The following is a 12,244-nucleotide window of genomic DNA, read 5'->3' on the forward strand; positions in this document are numbered from 1 at the left end:
ACATAGCCACAAAAGACAAGAAAACCATGCATAGCCACAAAAGAAAAAAGAAAACTATCTGTGCAGCCACCTGTGACTGTACAAAATGGAAAAAAAGATAAATCCCTCATATAGCCGCGGCGCCATCATTGCCAGCTCCACCCGCGGCTCGCTCAGCAGCCATCAGCTCCATTTTAGCCAGCACTTCTTCTTCTGTAGGTGGCCTGATGCTGTCAACGTCCATTTCAGTGAAAAACTTGTCGCCAAAGGTTGCTTGATCAAGCTCCATGATCAGTCGGAAGAACCTGTGAGCAGGTCAGATCAGCTTTCTGTACCTGCAACCAGTTCCAAACAAGAGTCTACCCACGCTCGCCTATATGGCCCATCCTTTGCACGCAGGGCTTGAAGTTGTTCATCCACCAATGCCCATTGCCGATTGACGTTGCCTGGAGCCGGCCGAGCATAGTGATATATAGTCTGAATCCGTAGGTAAGCAACACGGGTACGGACCCGCCAATTGTATTGTTCCCTGCTCATATCTGCAGGCAGACCAGCATCTTGAGCAGCCGGACTTAAAATCCTTTGACGCAATTACTTTCGGGGGAAATTAAATAGGGTGGTATGCATTCAGCCACATACAGCTTGCAAGCCCTCAAATATGTAGCCGCAACTTACGTCTATAATCAGATTAGTGAGCGTGGGGACTGGGTGTGTAATTGGGCGTCCTTGAGGATCATGGACCATTGTGGGGAGCTATGTACAAGCGGTCCTTTCAAGTTAGCATGGGCTTTTCATCAAGTGGTGTGGCTTATGCTCACCATGTTATGCATGGCGCCTTGTTCATGCTTGATCCGATCACGCAGCTCCGAATTCACACTTGCCTCGGCGGCGGGCTCCTGGTCAATGTATCCAGGTGGTAGGTAATCTCGCTTGAAGTCCTCGGACTGGGTCCTAACATGATCCTACAAGTTGATGTGTTCGGTTAGCTCCAGGGGTGTCACTCCAGAAATTTCAAAAAGGCAATATACTTACCAAAACCTGTTCTAGCAAGCTCCTGCCCGCAGGAGGAGCACCCCTAACCGGCTCACATGAGTAGATCTCCAGTGTCGGGTCCAGTAAGATCTCCTTTGCCCGTGATTGGACAAACGTCTATGTGTGATATATTAGTCTATCGTGTTACAGGAGCCTTGTCTGAATAAGAAACATACTCGGAAGAACCGTTGGAATGTATGCATCCTTGCTTGAAGTGACAAAGGGATGGCAACCAGTGCAGGAATTGCCTCCCGAGCTTCGTCGCGTGTCCGTATCAGGGACTCAATTGACTGCCTCACTGATAAAACTGAGTATAACAAAATAGCATACTGGCGTGGTTGAGGGACCTGCCAGAGCACCATTGAACAAGTCAGATCGGAGAAAATCTTTGCATGCGACCAGAATACGAGTAGATTTACCATGACAAGCTCCTCCACAAAGGCAGTGTACGGCGCATTATGATCAAATGTCTGGCCCAAGTTCCTGACGAATTCATCATTGAACTCCCCATTGAAGGGGTTGAATGGGACCACAGTCGGCGGCCATGGTTGGTTGACTCCACAAGACCCAGTCGCTGCATTACAATTTGCACCAATGCCTCTAGCTGCGGCTGTTCCAGCCTGGTGACCCGCATTGGTGCTCTCTCGGGATCTATTATGCCCAAGAAATCCTGGAGTTCGGCTACTACGAGCTGGCGGGGAATCTCCCGTGCGGCCTGGATAGGGAGATGGGCGAGAATTTGACTGGTTCCGGAAGTCTGAATGCGCTTGCCTGTTGAAACCATGATGATCCTGCGTATCATGACCAGACCTGCTGGTTTCATGTGAGTGTCGGACTGGAGAATGGGATCCATGTTCAGACTGGCTGGAGGTCAACATTGTTCTTGTGTGGCAAAAAGATAGATATTGAGGAAGGTGAGCGGCGGATCAAAAGAAAATGGGTTTTCTCGGACTGAAGAAAGTGGAATGTGAGAAACTGCGTGTGACTCAAAGAAAATGGGTTTTTTGGGCTGAAGAAAGTGGAATGAGAGAAACTGCGTGCAGCTCCTCCTGATTATGAGGTCAAACACTCCCTGCGGAAAGATCACCGTCCGCCAGCATCCGCCACAGACAATCCACCCATGTCAAGAGTGCACCCGCGCAGATAATCACATAAGCAAAGGGCATGATTGATTTGAGCTCAATGAGCTCATCATTACCACATTTTAAGCGGCAGATACATGGCTTCAGCCTGAACCCATTAAGTTCTTGCTTGTGTGGCAGATTAAAACTCTGGCCCCGGGCCCTAAGGCCACGTCTATGCAATTTTTTTCACCCCCTGATGTGGGAAAGTCCATGCATTCAACTTGCCAAGCCTATTGACAAGTGTGCGCGCTGTTGAAATTTGACTGGGAGATGTCGCAACTGTGAGACAAGCTTGTTTGCATGAAGTGACCTATCATATACTTCTATCACTTGACCATTTCTGGTTTATTCAACAGGATTTCGTCCAGCATGGTTAAGCATTCCAGGAAGAAAGTGCCGGAGAAGGCCAATATGAGTAAGCCCTGTAGAGTAAATTGTGGTTTATTGGAGCTGACACAAGGTTTGCCAACTCTAGGCCTATTCTACCAAAAGCCTGGTGACACACGAGACAAAAGGGACTGTCACCTCTGCAGAGGCGGCCGTGGTTCAATGCACAAAAAACTTGTATAAACATGAGTGGACGGAGGCTCATATTGCGGCAGCCAAACGGCGCGATGACCGGGAACGCTTGAACCCACTCGTAGATGATGCACCAGTTCTGATGCCTGAGACGATGGACTGGAAGGCAGATCCTAACCAACTCCCAGCCAAGGACCCCCCGATTGCGCCAGAGCTTGACATCCATGAGTTAGGCCTAGACTTGGCCTTCATAGAACAGGACAGCTTTTATAGTGAAGAGACTGACCACACAAGGGCATGTGATGACACTTCCAATTCAACCTGATCGAGCAATGACGTGGGTTGGAATACTTGCCAACCATCAGATACTGATTGGGGGCTCCCAGCTCCACAAGCCAATGGGCAGTCCAGAGGTGCATGGGGGCGCAAACGTATTGACAAGTGGTGGCCTTTTAAGTCTGTAGAGGTGCGTCGCCAGGGAATATTAACATTTTCTTTGGTCCTTTGTTATATTTCTGAATTTATTTTCATCAGTATTTGATCGGTTGCTTGGTGGTTGGCCACACAAGGACCATAATTTCACGCGCAATTTACAACCATGTGCGCATGGGGTTTGATATCTGTGCTGTCAAACTGCCTGATTGGACGACCATCCGTCGTGTTAACACAGACCTCCGGAAGATGATTGGACTTGAGGTAGTGGGGCGCCTGTTGGTAATGAACACGCCGGTACACTACTTGAGTCTCAAAAAGATACTTGGACTCGAATTGGCCAATCTGTTGGTTGAACCTCACCTGAGATACTATCCGGAGATGACTGGTGGGCGGAACATATTGCGGTTATCCCAATCATCAAAGTGGCTGGAAGAGCTCTCACCCAACACACGTGCGCAGATGGTTTGGAATAATGAACACAATTTTTACTTGTTTGAGCTTGTCCAGCTCCAATCTGGGCTGATTGTCATCCCGGGGTTCTTCTACAAGTGTGCAGGGGAGATGTATGCTCATTGCCTGACACCAACAATAGACGCAAATCAAGACAATGGCCAACTGGTGATTTCTATTACCAAAGATGCCATCTTCTCCTCACCTGAATATACCAGCATCTCTGTAGCTGGGTTCAATGTGGAATATCCCTTGATGGAGGCCCCTGATGGATCACTATTTTTTGAGCTCTGTGGGAATAAGCTGTACGGTAAATGTTATGTTCATGCATAAATTGGGTGCAGGCATAGATATCTGCTTACCAATGTGTCTTCTCTCAACACAGAGGTTGGCGCGTCAGGCCGGTCAGAAAGGCAAATGCCTAATCCCTGGAGGGAGAGAGCAGCATCTCAAGTCATTCGCCACGTTCCCATTTGCCTATATTCCAATGACACCTCCGGAAATTCGTCCAAAAAATGGAACAAGCACATATCCTACTACTTCACACTTGCTGGGCTTCCACCAAAACTCACAAACCAACATTTCCACTGCCACTTCCTCAGCACTTCAAACAGCGCCGGTCCAATGGAGCTTGCTGAAGGAATTGTTGATGAAATAATGTGTGTGATTCCTGCTCAAGCAGGTTCCAGATAGGTGTATTATTGACGTGTATACCCATAAATAATTCAGGGAATTGACAACAAAAGGTGTTGCCGCTTACGACTGTGGGTTATCGGAGGAGGTCTTGGTGACCACAAGCCTCATCTGCTTTTTGGCAGACACACCAATGCACGCAGAGATCACTAGCACAGTGATGCCCGCAAATGCATGCAACCCGTGTCAGGCGTGTGATTTGGGTGTGAGCAGTGTGGCTCAGAAGAAGACATTGGCTTATCTGCAATTCTTCTTGCAAATCAGCGCTGATGGATTGTGGGTAAGTGTTATTTTGTTCAATTGTACTATAACTTGGATGATTAACATCCCACTGGTGCAAAAATTGTTTTGTTATAGATAACAAATGGGCTGAGATCGTGGGTTGGAATTATTGCCAACTGTTATCTTTTGTGGCAAATGGCAAAGGAATCCAGGTCAAAAACCCGTGCAGGTGACCTTGGCAGGGAGCTAGGCATCAAAGATTCGATCAACAGACAAATTTCAATGTACAAGTATGACATACGAGCAAAGGGAGATGAAGCCACCCCCGCCAATACTGCCTTTATAACGCGTATTGACATGTTGGACAAGGATGATCCGGAGCGGCTTTTCAACTCCTTCTTCAGGGTTCCGGGTATGCATTTAGATGGATACATATGCCTGCTTGTACTTGCCCATGTTGACCGGCTTATCAATTTAGATTTTGATGGTTGCACCAACACGCCGGTTGAGGTACTACACGTCTTTCTCCTTGGAGTTGTCAAGTACATGGTCCGCGATCTTATGGGTCAGATGAAGCCAGCAGATCTAGGACTTATCGAGGGCCGATACCGTGCATTCAACACGTCCAGCCTCAATATTCCATCTCTCTCAGTGTACTATATGGCTAAACATTCTTCAAATTTTGTTGGAAAGGAGTTCAAGATTGTCCTCCAGACTGCACCTTTTGTTCTTTTCGAATTCATGGACAATGCGGAACGAGACGCTTGGAGTGCACTGTGTCAACTGGCACCTCTGATTTTCCAAACCAAAACTGAGGAGATGAGTTTGTATCTTTGTGATATCCAATTCCACATTCACAAACTGCTATACTACATCTTCAAGATAACGGCGCAATGGGTGAATAAACCCAAATTAAACATGCTTCTACATTTGCCCGAGTCGATCAAGCGGTTTGGCCCGGCTGGCTTGTATGCAACAGAAAAAATGGAAAGCTTTAACGGTGTATTGAGGAATGCCGCCATTTATTCAAATAGGCAAAGTCCTGGTAAGGACATTGGCACCACCTTTGCTAACTCTAAGGCAATCCAACACTTGACCTGCGGAGGATGGTTCCTCGACCCAAAAAGTCCAAACTGTTATATTCAGGCCAAACCCTTGGTCCGCGATCTGTTCTTCATGAGATCCTTAATACAAAGATCTATGGACTACAATGATTCACACATCCAGAAGCATGATGAGAGGTACCCGCGCCCAATTTATCCCAGACGCCCCAAGCGCTGTGGTGTTCCATATGCGTGACAATGCCAAAAGCTCATTGCAGAGGTATTATAGTGGAGGGAGTGTGTAATACAGTGCGGGGGAAGAAGGGAAGAAGGAGCAAGAGGGGAGGAGAGGCCTTGACCCCCAACATTGGAAGTGGAACAGGTTAGACAATGGATGCAGAGTGTGTGGAAGAGGATGGAAGATGGCTTGGTTGCATAGCAACACATGACATCATGCAGCGCAGTACATGCATGAAAGTGCTGTGTAGCTCAAGCGCCTCATGCAGTATATATCCCTCATTGTTTGTACGCATAGTACAGCGTATGCAGGTAGATAAGCTGTACAGGAAGTGTCTCCCGCAGCATAAATCCCTCATTGATTGTAAATGTAGCACAGCATATGCAGGCAGATAAGCTGTACAGGAAGTGTCTCCTGCAGCATAAATCCCTCATTGTTTGTACACAAAGAACATCATATGCAGGTAGATAAGATGTACAGGAGGTGTCTCCTGCAGCATAAATCCCTCATTTTTTGTAAGGCAGTGCAGCACATGCATGCAGATGCTGTGTAGTTGAGTGTCTCCTGCAGCATAAACCCCTCGTTGTTTGTACATGCATCGCAGTACATGCATGAGAGGCTGTGTAGTTGAGATCCCCTGCAGCAATAATCCCTCATGAGGAGCTTCCCTGGAGCAAAAATCCCTCACCCTTCAATATATAAGGAGGCCCTTTCTCCCCTCATCAGAGGTTTCGCCATCAGCCTACAGAGGTTTGGTCACAAGTGGTTAGTTAGTTTAGTTAGGATCAGCCTACAGAGGTTTGGTCACAAGTGGTTAGTTAGTTTAGTCAGCAGTGGTTATTAGCGGTATTAGTGATTAGTACAAGTACCGTAGAAGTTTAGTAGTGGTATCAGTGTGTCGGCAGTAGTAGAACCAATCATAACACAACAACAAATTTGAGTTAAGCAGCATATTAGTAACGTGTAGTACGAGTATAACAAAGTAAGTATATTGTCTGCGTGCAAAGAAGTTATAACAGATTTGCTAGCCTGTTGAATCAAGTGATCTAGGTCTGATAGAGATTACTATATGAAAGTAAGATCTATCTTGGAATCAGCCATATCTTTATAAATATTGATTACAAGACTCTTAGATATTTGCATAGTATTATTAGAGGGGCAGGTCTTTCAAACCACCCGTAAGTTGTAATAGCCTTTCAACCTATTAAGCAATTTATTTCCCCCTCAGCGGATATTTCACCAAATTATATTTAGTGTCCCACAGGAGTCCCACATCTGGTGTCCCAACAGTGGCCAATTACCTTCAGCAAGATCATCAAGTCATCAACCAATTTAAGTGGATCATCAGTAACTTCAACCAATCTTGGAAAATAGTGGCGGCGTGGATCATAGACGGGACGGAGTTGATAGGATTTTGAACAACGAGGCTAGGATTTTTGGACGACGAGGATAGGAGTTTAGACAACGAGGATAGGATTTTGGACGACGAGGATAGGATTTTGGACAAAGAGGCTAGGATTTTGGACGACGAGGATAGGCTTTCGCAGGACAAGGATAGGATTTTGGCCAACAGGGCGAGGATCAAGACAAGGATAGGATATCATCAGCAAGTGACAGAAGGGATAGGATTTGGCGTACGTGGCGGGATTGGGATCTAAGTCTGGATTACAACATCAGGGAGTGGGAGTACGGGGATTTGACCGAGCAAGAGAGAGAATTTCTGAGTGAATACTGTGATCAAGTCACCAGGAAGAAGTCAGAAGATTTGGAAGAGCAACTGATTGGATATCAGCGATTACCCATCATGCATCCACCAATTCACGATCAGACAGCTATACTTCAAGACCAGTCAGCTATTATTCAAGAGCAGTCAGCAATTATTCAAGAACAGCGAGCAGCTTTGAAAAGGATGGAGGAAAGGATGGCAGCTTTTTTTGACCAGCAGAAGGCACCACAGAATGTACCTATACCAGAAACCCCAGTTCAACAAGGACCCTCACCTCAATTTGCAACTTCAACTCCGTTCACACCAAGACCAGTGGGTATGGACACAACTATTCAAGGAATTACGGATAGCGTGGGGGAAACACCTGGATCATCACCAAACTCTAGTCAGTTCAGATCACGAGCAGAGATCAAGTTAGTGGACCAGGAAAAGGGTGTTTTACTAGATACCAAGAGGATGAACTTACATTTTGATGGGACTGAAGTGGAGTTGTTCATTCAGCGTGTGGAAAAGATAGCTTCAATGCAAAAAGCTGGTGGGCAAGATGTGGCCTTACAATTGCCATTCCTGGTAAAGGAACGGAAGATTAGCGAATGTATTGAGAACATGGAGGGCCATGAGAACCGGGATTGGGAGCTGCTGAAGACGGAACTCATTCGAAAATGGGGAAGGGCAACACCAATAAGGCAATTCAATGAGGGCTCAATAGGCACCTTGGTTGATAAGTATGCAGACAAGGGTGGCATCCAAACAAAGGAGGAGTACCGGTCATTTATAGGTGATCTTGAGGAAGTACTGGCATACTTGAAGAAGATGGGATACGAGGACGTTAACACAGAGAGTGGGGAACCACTTTGGAAGGCAATTTCAACGGAGATACGGCGAGACGTGGCACGTGATATGGCGCATAATAAGAAATTACGCAAGACCAAGGACGGAAAGGCACTGGTACCCAAGCTGGAACAGTTGAAGGAATACGTGGAGGCATCATTGGCGGTATTGGATATGGATGTGGGTACTACAAAAGGTAAGAATGTCAGCAAGGATCCAGAAAACAACAAGGAAGCTCAAGCAAAACCCCAGCCAGAGGAGGGGAATGATAAGGTAAAGGAATTAGAAGAAGAAATTAAGAAATTACGTACTGACTTAAATACTAACTTGAATACTAACCCAAATTCTAGACCCTTTCCGCCTCATTTAGCAGGAACAAGACCGCCAGCAGCAGGATTTAGACCAGTAGGACCAGGAGGACCACTGTTCCCACGGCCACCAATTCAGTGTTTCTATTGTAAGGAGATGGATCATACAGTTATGTTTTGTTCACATCTGAATGAAGATATAACCAAGCGGGCAGTTTTCAAGTCGGGACCAAACTATTACTATCCCAACAAGGAACCAATTCCGTCTGACACAGGCGACTCTATTCGTGAACTGGTACGGAGGTATGCGGAGCGGGTTGAGTTAAGCAGGGAAGGAGCGGAAATACAAGCTAATAGGGCAGCAGGAAACACGGGAGTGGAGAAATTGCATGAGCCAACAGCAACCATGATTTCGACTAACCGATGGGAGATGTGGAGTCCACCGGAGATGCACTACGGGGAGGAAGACGAGGAGATCCAGGTTGGATTTGGCTTACGGCGATCTCCGAGACATGCGAATAAGGAGAAGGAAAAAGACAGTCAGCCAGTGCAATCTAAACCAGATAAGGTGGAGAAGCCTAAGGAGAGCACACATAATGCACCAGCACCCAATCAAGAGGCCAAAAAGAAACCCCCGGTGACAAAGAAGAGGAGATCAAGCTATCCGGGAGCATGGGTGGAGGGAACATCTGATGACGGAAGCAGTGAAGGCGAGGAGATTCAGGAACGGGAGCGGGTACCTGCAAAGGACAACGAAAGGAAGGATACAGAGGAGTCAGCAAAGGAGTCATCGGAGACAACAGTGGACAGAGCCAAAGTTGGGGGGGGGGCTGATAAAGAAGATATTGAAACAAAGCTTCACACTCACCCTGGAAGAACTCCTGCTTATTGCACCAAAATTCCTTCAAGACTTACATAATTTACCTTCGGCTGAGGTCAAGATGGCGGATTGTCAACAAAACTCCGGAATATGTAACCAAACCAACTTTGAGAAAGAATTTGATTGTAGTGGCCGACCACTGAATACCATAGCACCGCTGACATATGCATGCCCATTGGGATTTGTGAATATAACTATTAACGGACAAAAGATCAAGGCATTAGTTGATAGTGGCGCAGAACTGAACATCATGCCGGAAACTGTGGCTCTGCAATTGCAATTACCTACTAGGGAAATCAGTATGAATATTACGGGTATTGGTGGCCACTCTTCACCCATTGTGGGATTAGCAGAGGCCATCCCATTCCATATAGACACAGAGGACAACAAAGCAGCCAATTTCTTTATTGTGAGAGGGAAGGTATATACAGTGTTGGGAAGACCATTTTTGGCGGATCACAAAGTACGCCTGGAGTTGTCCAAAGCACGAGGAGAAATTTTGAGTTACAAGCTATGGGATGGAGAAAGGTTATGTATACCAATATGCGCTCCAGAAGTTCCAGGATGGGAAATGGCACCCCCTCGGAGGATTGCCAGTAAGTGTTCCCATAGCATTCAGGTGAGTGAATATCAGCTTAAGGAGACAGCAAATGATGGAGTGGGCAGCGGAGCGGATATTGGTACAGATAGGGGGTCAAGCAGCGGAGAGGATATTGGTACGGATAGTGGGTCAAATAGTAGAGCGGATAGGGGTTGCAATGAAGGAACAAACGGTGGAACAGCCAGCGGGATGGATACTGGAACAGATGCCGGCTCAAATAACGAATTATATAACAGCACAGGGTTCACAGAAGAGAGTAGACCGGTATATGGGCCGTTGAACACCCCTTCAGATACTCTGTCAAATTGTACGGGATTTGTGTTGAAGGAAACTGGTAAAGATGATGAGGAAAGGGGAATACAAGGTCATTCTTCAGACACAACTGACCTCCATAAAACCAAGCATGTGCCTTTAAAGCAAGAATGGCAGTCACATCCTTTGTCTGAAATGAAGAAAGATTGGCATACAGAGTGGGAACAACTACCGTTGTGGATGGGCACTCATACTACTCCAGAACCAAAGCTGTTTCCAATAAGTGCTGATTATATTGATGAGGGGTATCCAGTAAAAGAATTCCTGCGCATTTATCCAGAAAATTATGGTTGCACAACTGAAGGGGTTTGGAAAGAGCTCCCTGGGCACCCCGTTGGACGAATAGGATTTATGATGTTGCTAAATTACAACGGGACCATGGGATATCTTCAAAATGACACCATTTGGCCGGAAATTTGGTGGATTGCATCTACGGAACGGTTTGGAATGTACATTGGCAGCACTCGAGGAATTATTGATACGGCAGAACTGGAGATGCGGTATGATTTGCACAATCGGAGGGGGGAGGAGGAGGAGTTCTTGAGACGTGTATGCTCAAAGATGGTGCTGTTGTTTGGGAGATTCAGCTGGGATCTATTCAAATGGGCGCTACGGGACGAACAAGATCAACTTGGTATGGACTTCAGAACCTTCTGGGCAGATTGGGAGTATTCTGCAATTGCAGAATAGCCCCCACACATAGCAGATTACGGATTGGTGTATATAGGATAGATTCTGGAAGAAATTTACTTGATAGCTTCAATCTTCTTGGCACTCCACCTTGCGGGGATTGGTCATGTGTTTTTAGGTTTCAGTTTTCCACTGCCATTTAGGGCTCATTACTCTCAGGGGGGGGGCAGGTTTGTCTTATTTTATTTTATTTCTAGGAAAAGTATAAAGCTAACAGAATAGGAAGGAGACCCTTTGTCTTTATCTTTAGAGCTAACAGGATTGGAAGGAGACATGTTTCTAGATCTAACAAGATGGGAAGCAGACACGTTATTTTATTTCCAGAGCTGACAGGATTGGAAGGAGACATGTTTGTTTTTAAGGCTAACAAGATTGGAAGGAGACTTTTTTTTCTTTTTTTATCTTTAGAAGCTAACAGGACAGGAAGGGAGCAGCTTTGTTTTTGTATTTTTAGATAAGAGGAGGTCTTGGGAGTTGGGCTGAAATATCAGTGGCCTTGGATGAAAAGAGGAAGGGAGAATGGTCAGAGTCAAGGGTTGGTAGGGTCATAGCCAGGAACGGTACGAGTATTTATGTAGTTGAAGCAAAGGATAGCTGCGCAAAGGGTGCGAAACACTAATCGCGCTTGGGAATTGGGGTTGTCGAGTAACACCAACCTATGGGAAGAAGGAGCGTTCGGGACTGTGCTTGTATCAGTTTATGGTCAGGAGTGTGGATGGGAGGAGAAAAGTAGGAAGTAATGCTCACAAATTAGCGCTATGGGCAATGAACCAACCTTCAAGTAAGTTGGCGTCTAAGCGGAGAAGGTTATGGTGATTAGCGTCGGGGTGATTGGCGGGAAATCTGGCCAACATGGCCCGAAGAGACACTAGAAGATTGTAGAACTGCGCGGCTAGGAAAGCAGAGCTGAAGTGTCCATCAGTGTACACTTCAGCAATCTGCGCGGCTCGAGGACAAGGGGTTGGCGGCATGTCAGGAGGAGATGGAGGGGTAGGAGGCATTTCAGTTGGAGGCGACAAAGACGTCGGAGGAGGGGAAAGTGGGGAATAGCGTTGGCGGCGATTCGGGCGCTCTGGGCCAATGGGAGTCGGAGACTCTGGAGCCCAGCGGTGACGAAGGGCAGGTGGAGGCGATCGAAGGACGAACGGAGCAGCTTGTGCC

At 46.6% G+C, this 12,244-nt stretch overlaps 2 protein-coding genes across 2 annotated transcripts; one reads left to right on the forward strand and one right to left on the reverse strand.

Moving 5' to 3' along the window:
- Window positions 1-106: 106 nt before the first annotated feature.
- On the reverse strand, window positions 107-1,889 carry PtA15_14A326 (uncharacterized protein; the record flags this gene model as incomplete). Its single annotated transcript, XM_053163030.1, has 7 exons — window positions 107-284; window positions 347-536; window positions 615-732; window positions 798-941; window positions 1,012-1,128; window positions 1,188-1,358; window positions 1,431-1,889. The coding sequence occupies 7 exons, from the start codon at window positions 1,887-1,889 to the stop codon at window positions 107-109; spliced, it is 1,377 nt and encodes a 458-aa protein (XP_053026997.1).
- Window positions 1,890-2,504: 615 nt separating this feature from the next.
- Window positions 2,505-3,872, forward strand: PtA15_14A327 (uncharacterized protein; the record flags this gene model as incomplete). The annotated part of the gene is made up of 4 exons (XM_053163031.1): window positions 2,505-2,528; window positions 2,611-2,953; window positions 3,041-3,120; window positions 3,189-3,872. 4 exons carry the CDS (start codon window positions 2,505-2,507, stop codon window positions 3,870-3,872), a joined length of 1,131 nt encoding a protein of 376 aa, XP_053026998.1.
- Between the last annotated feature and the right edge of the window lie 8,372 nt (window positions 3,873-12,244).

This window comes from Puccinia triticina, chromosome 14A, assembly GCF_026914185.1.
Source record: "Puccinia triticina chromosome 14A, complete sequence".
Lineage (NCBI taxonomy): Eukaryota > Fungi > Basidiomycota > Pucciniomycetes > Pucciniales > Pucciniaceae > Puccinia > Puccinia triticina.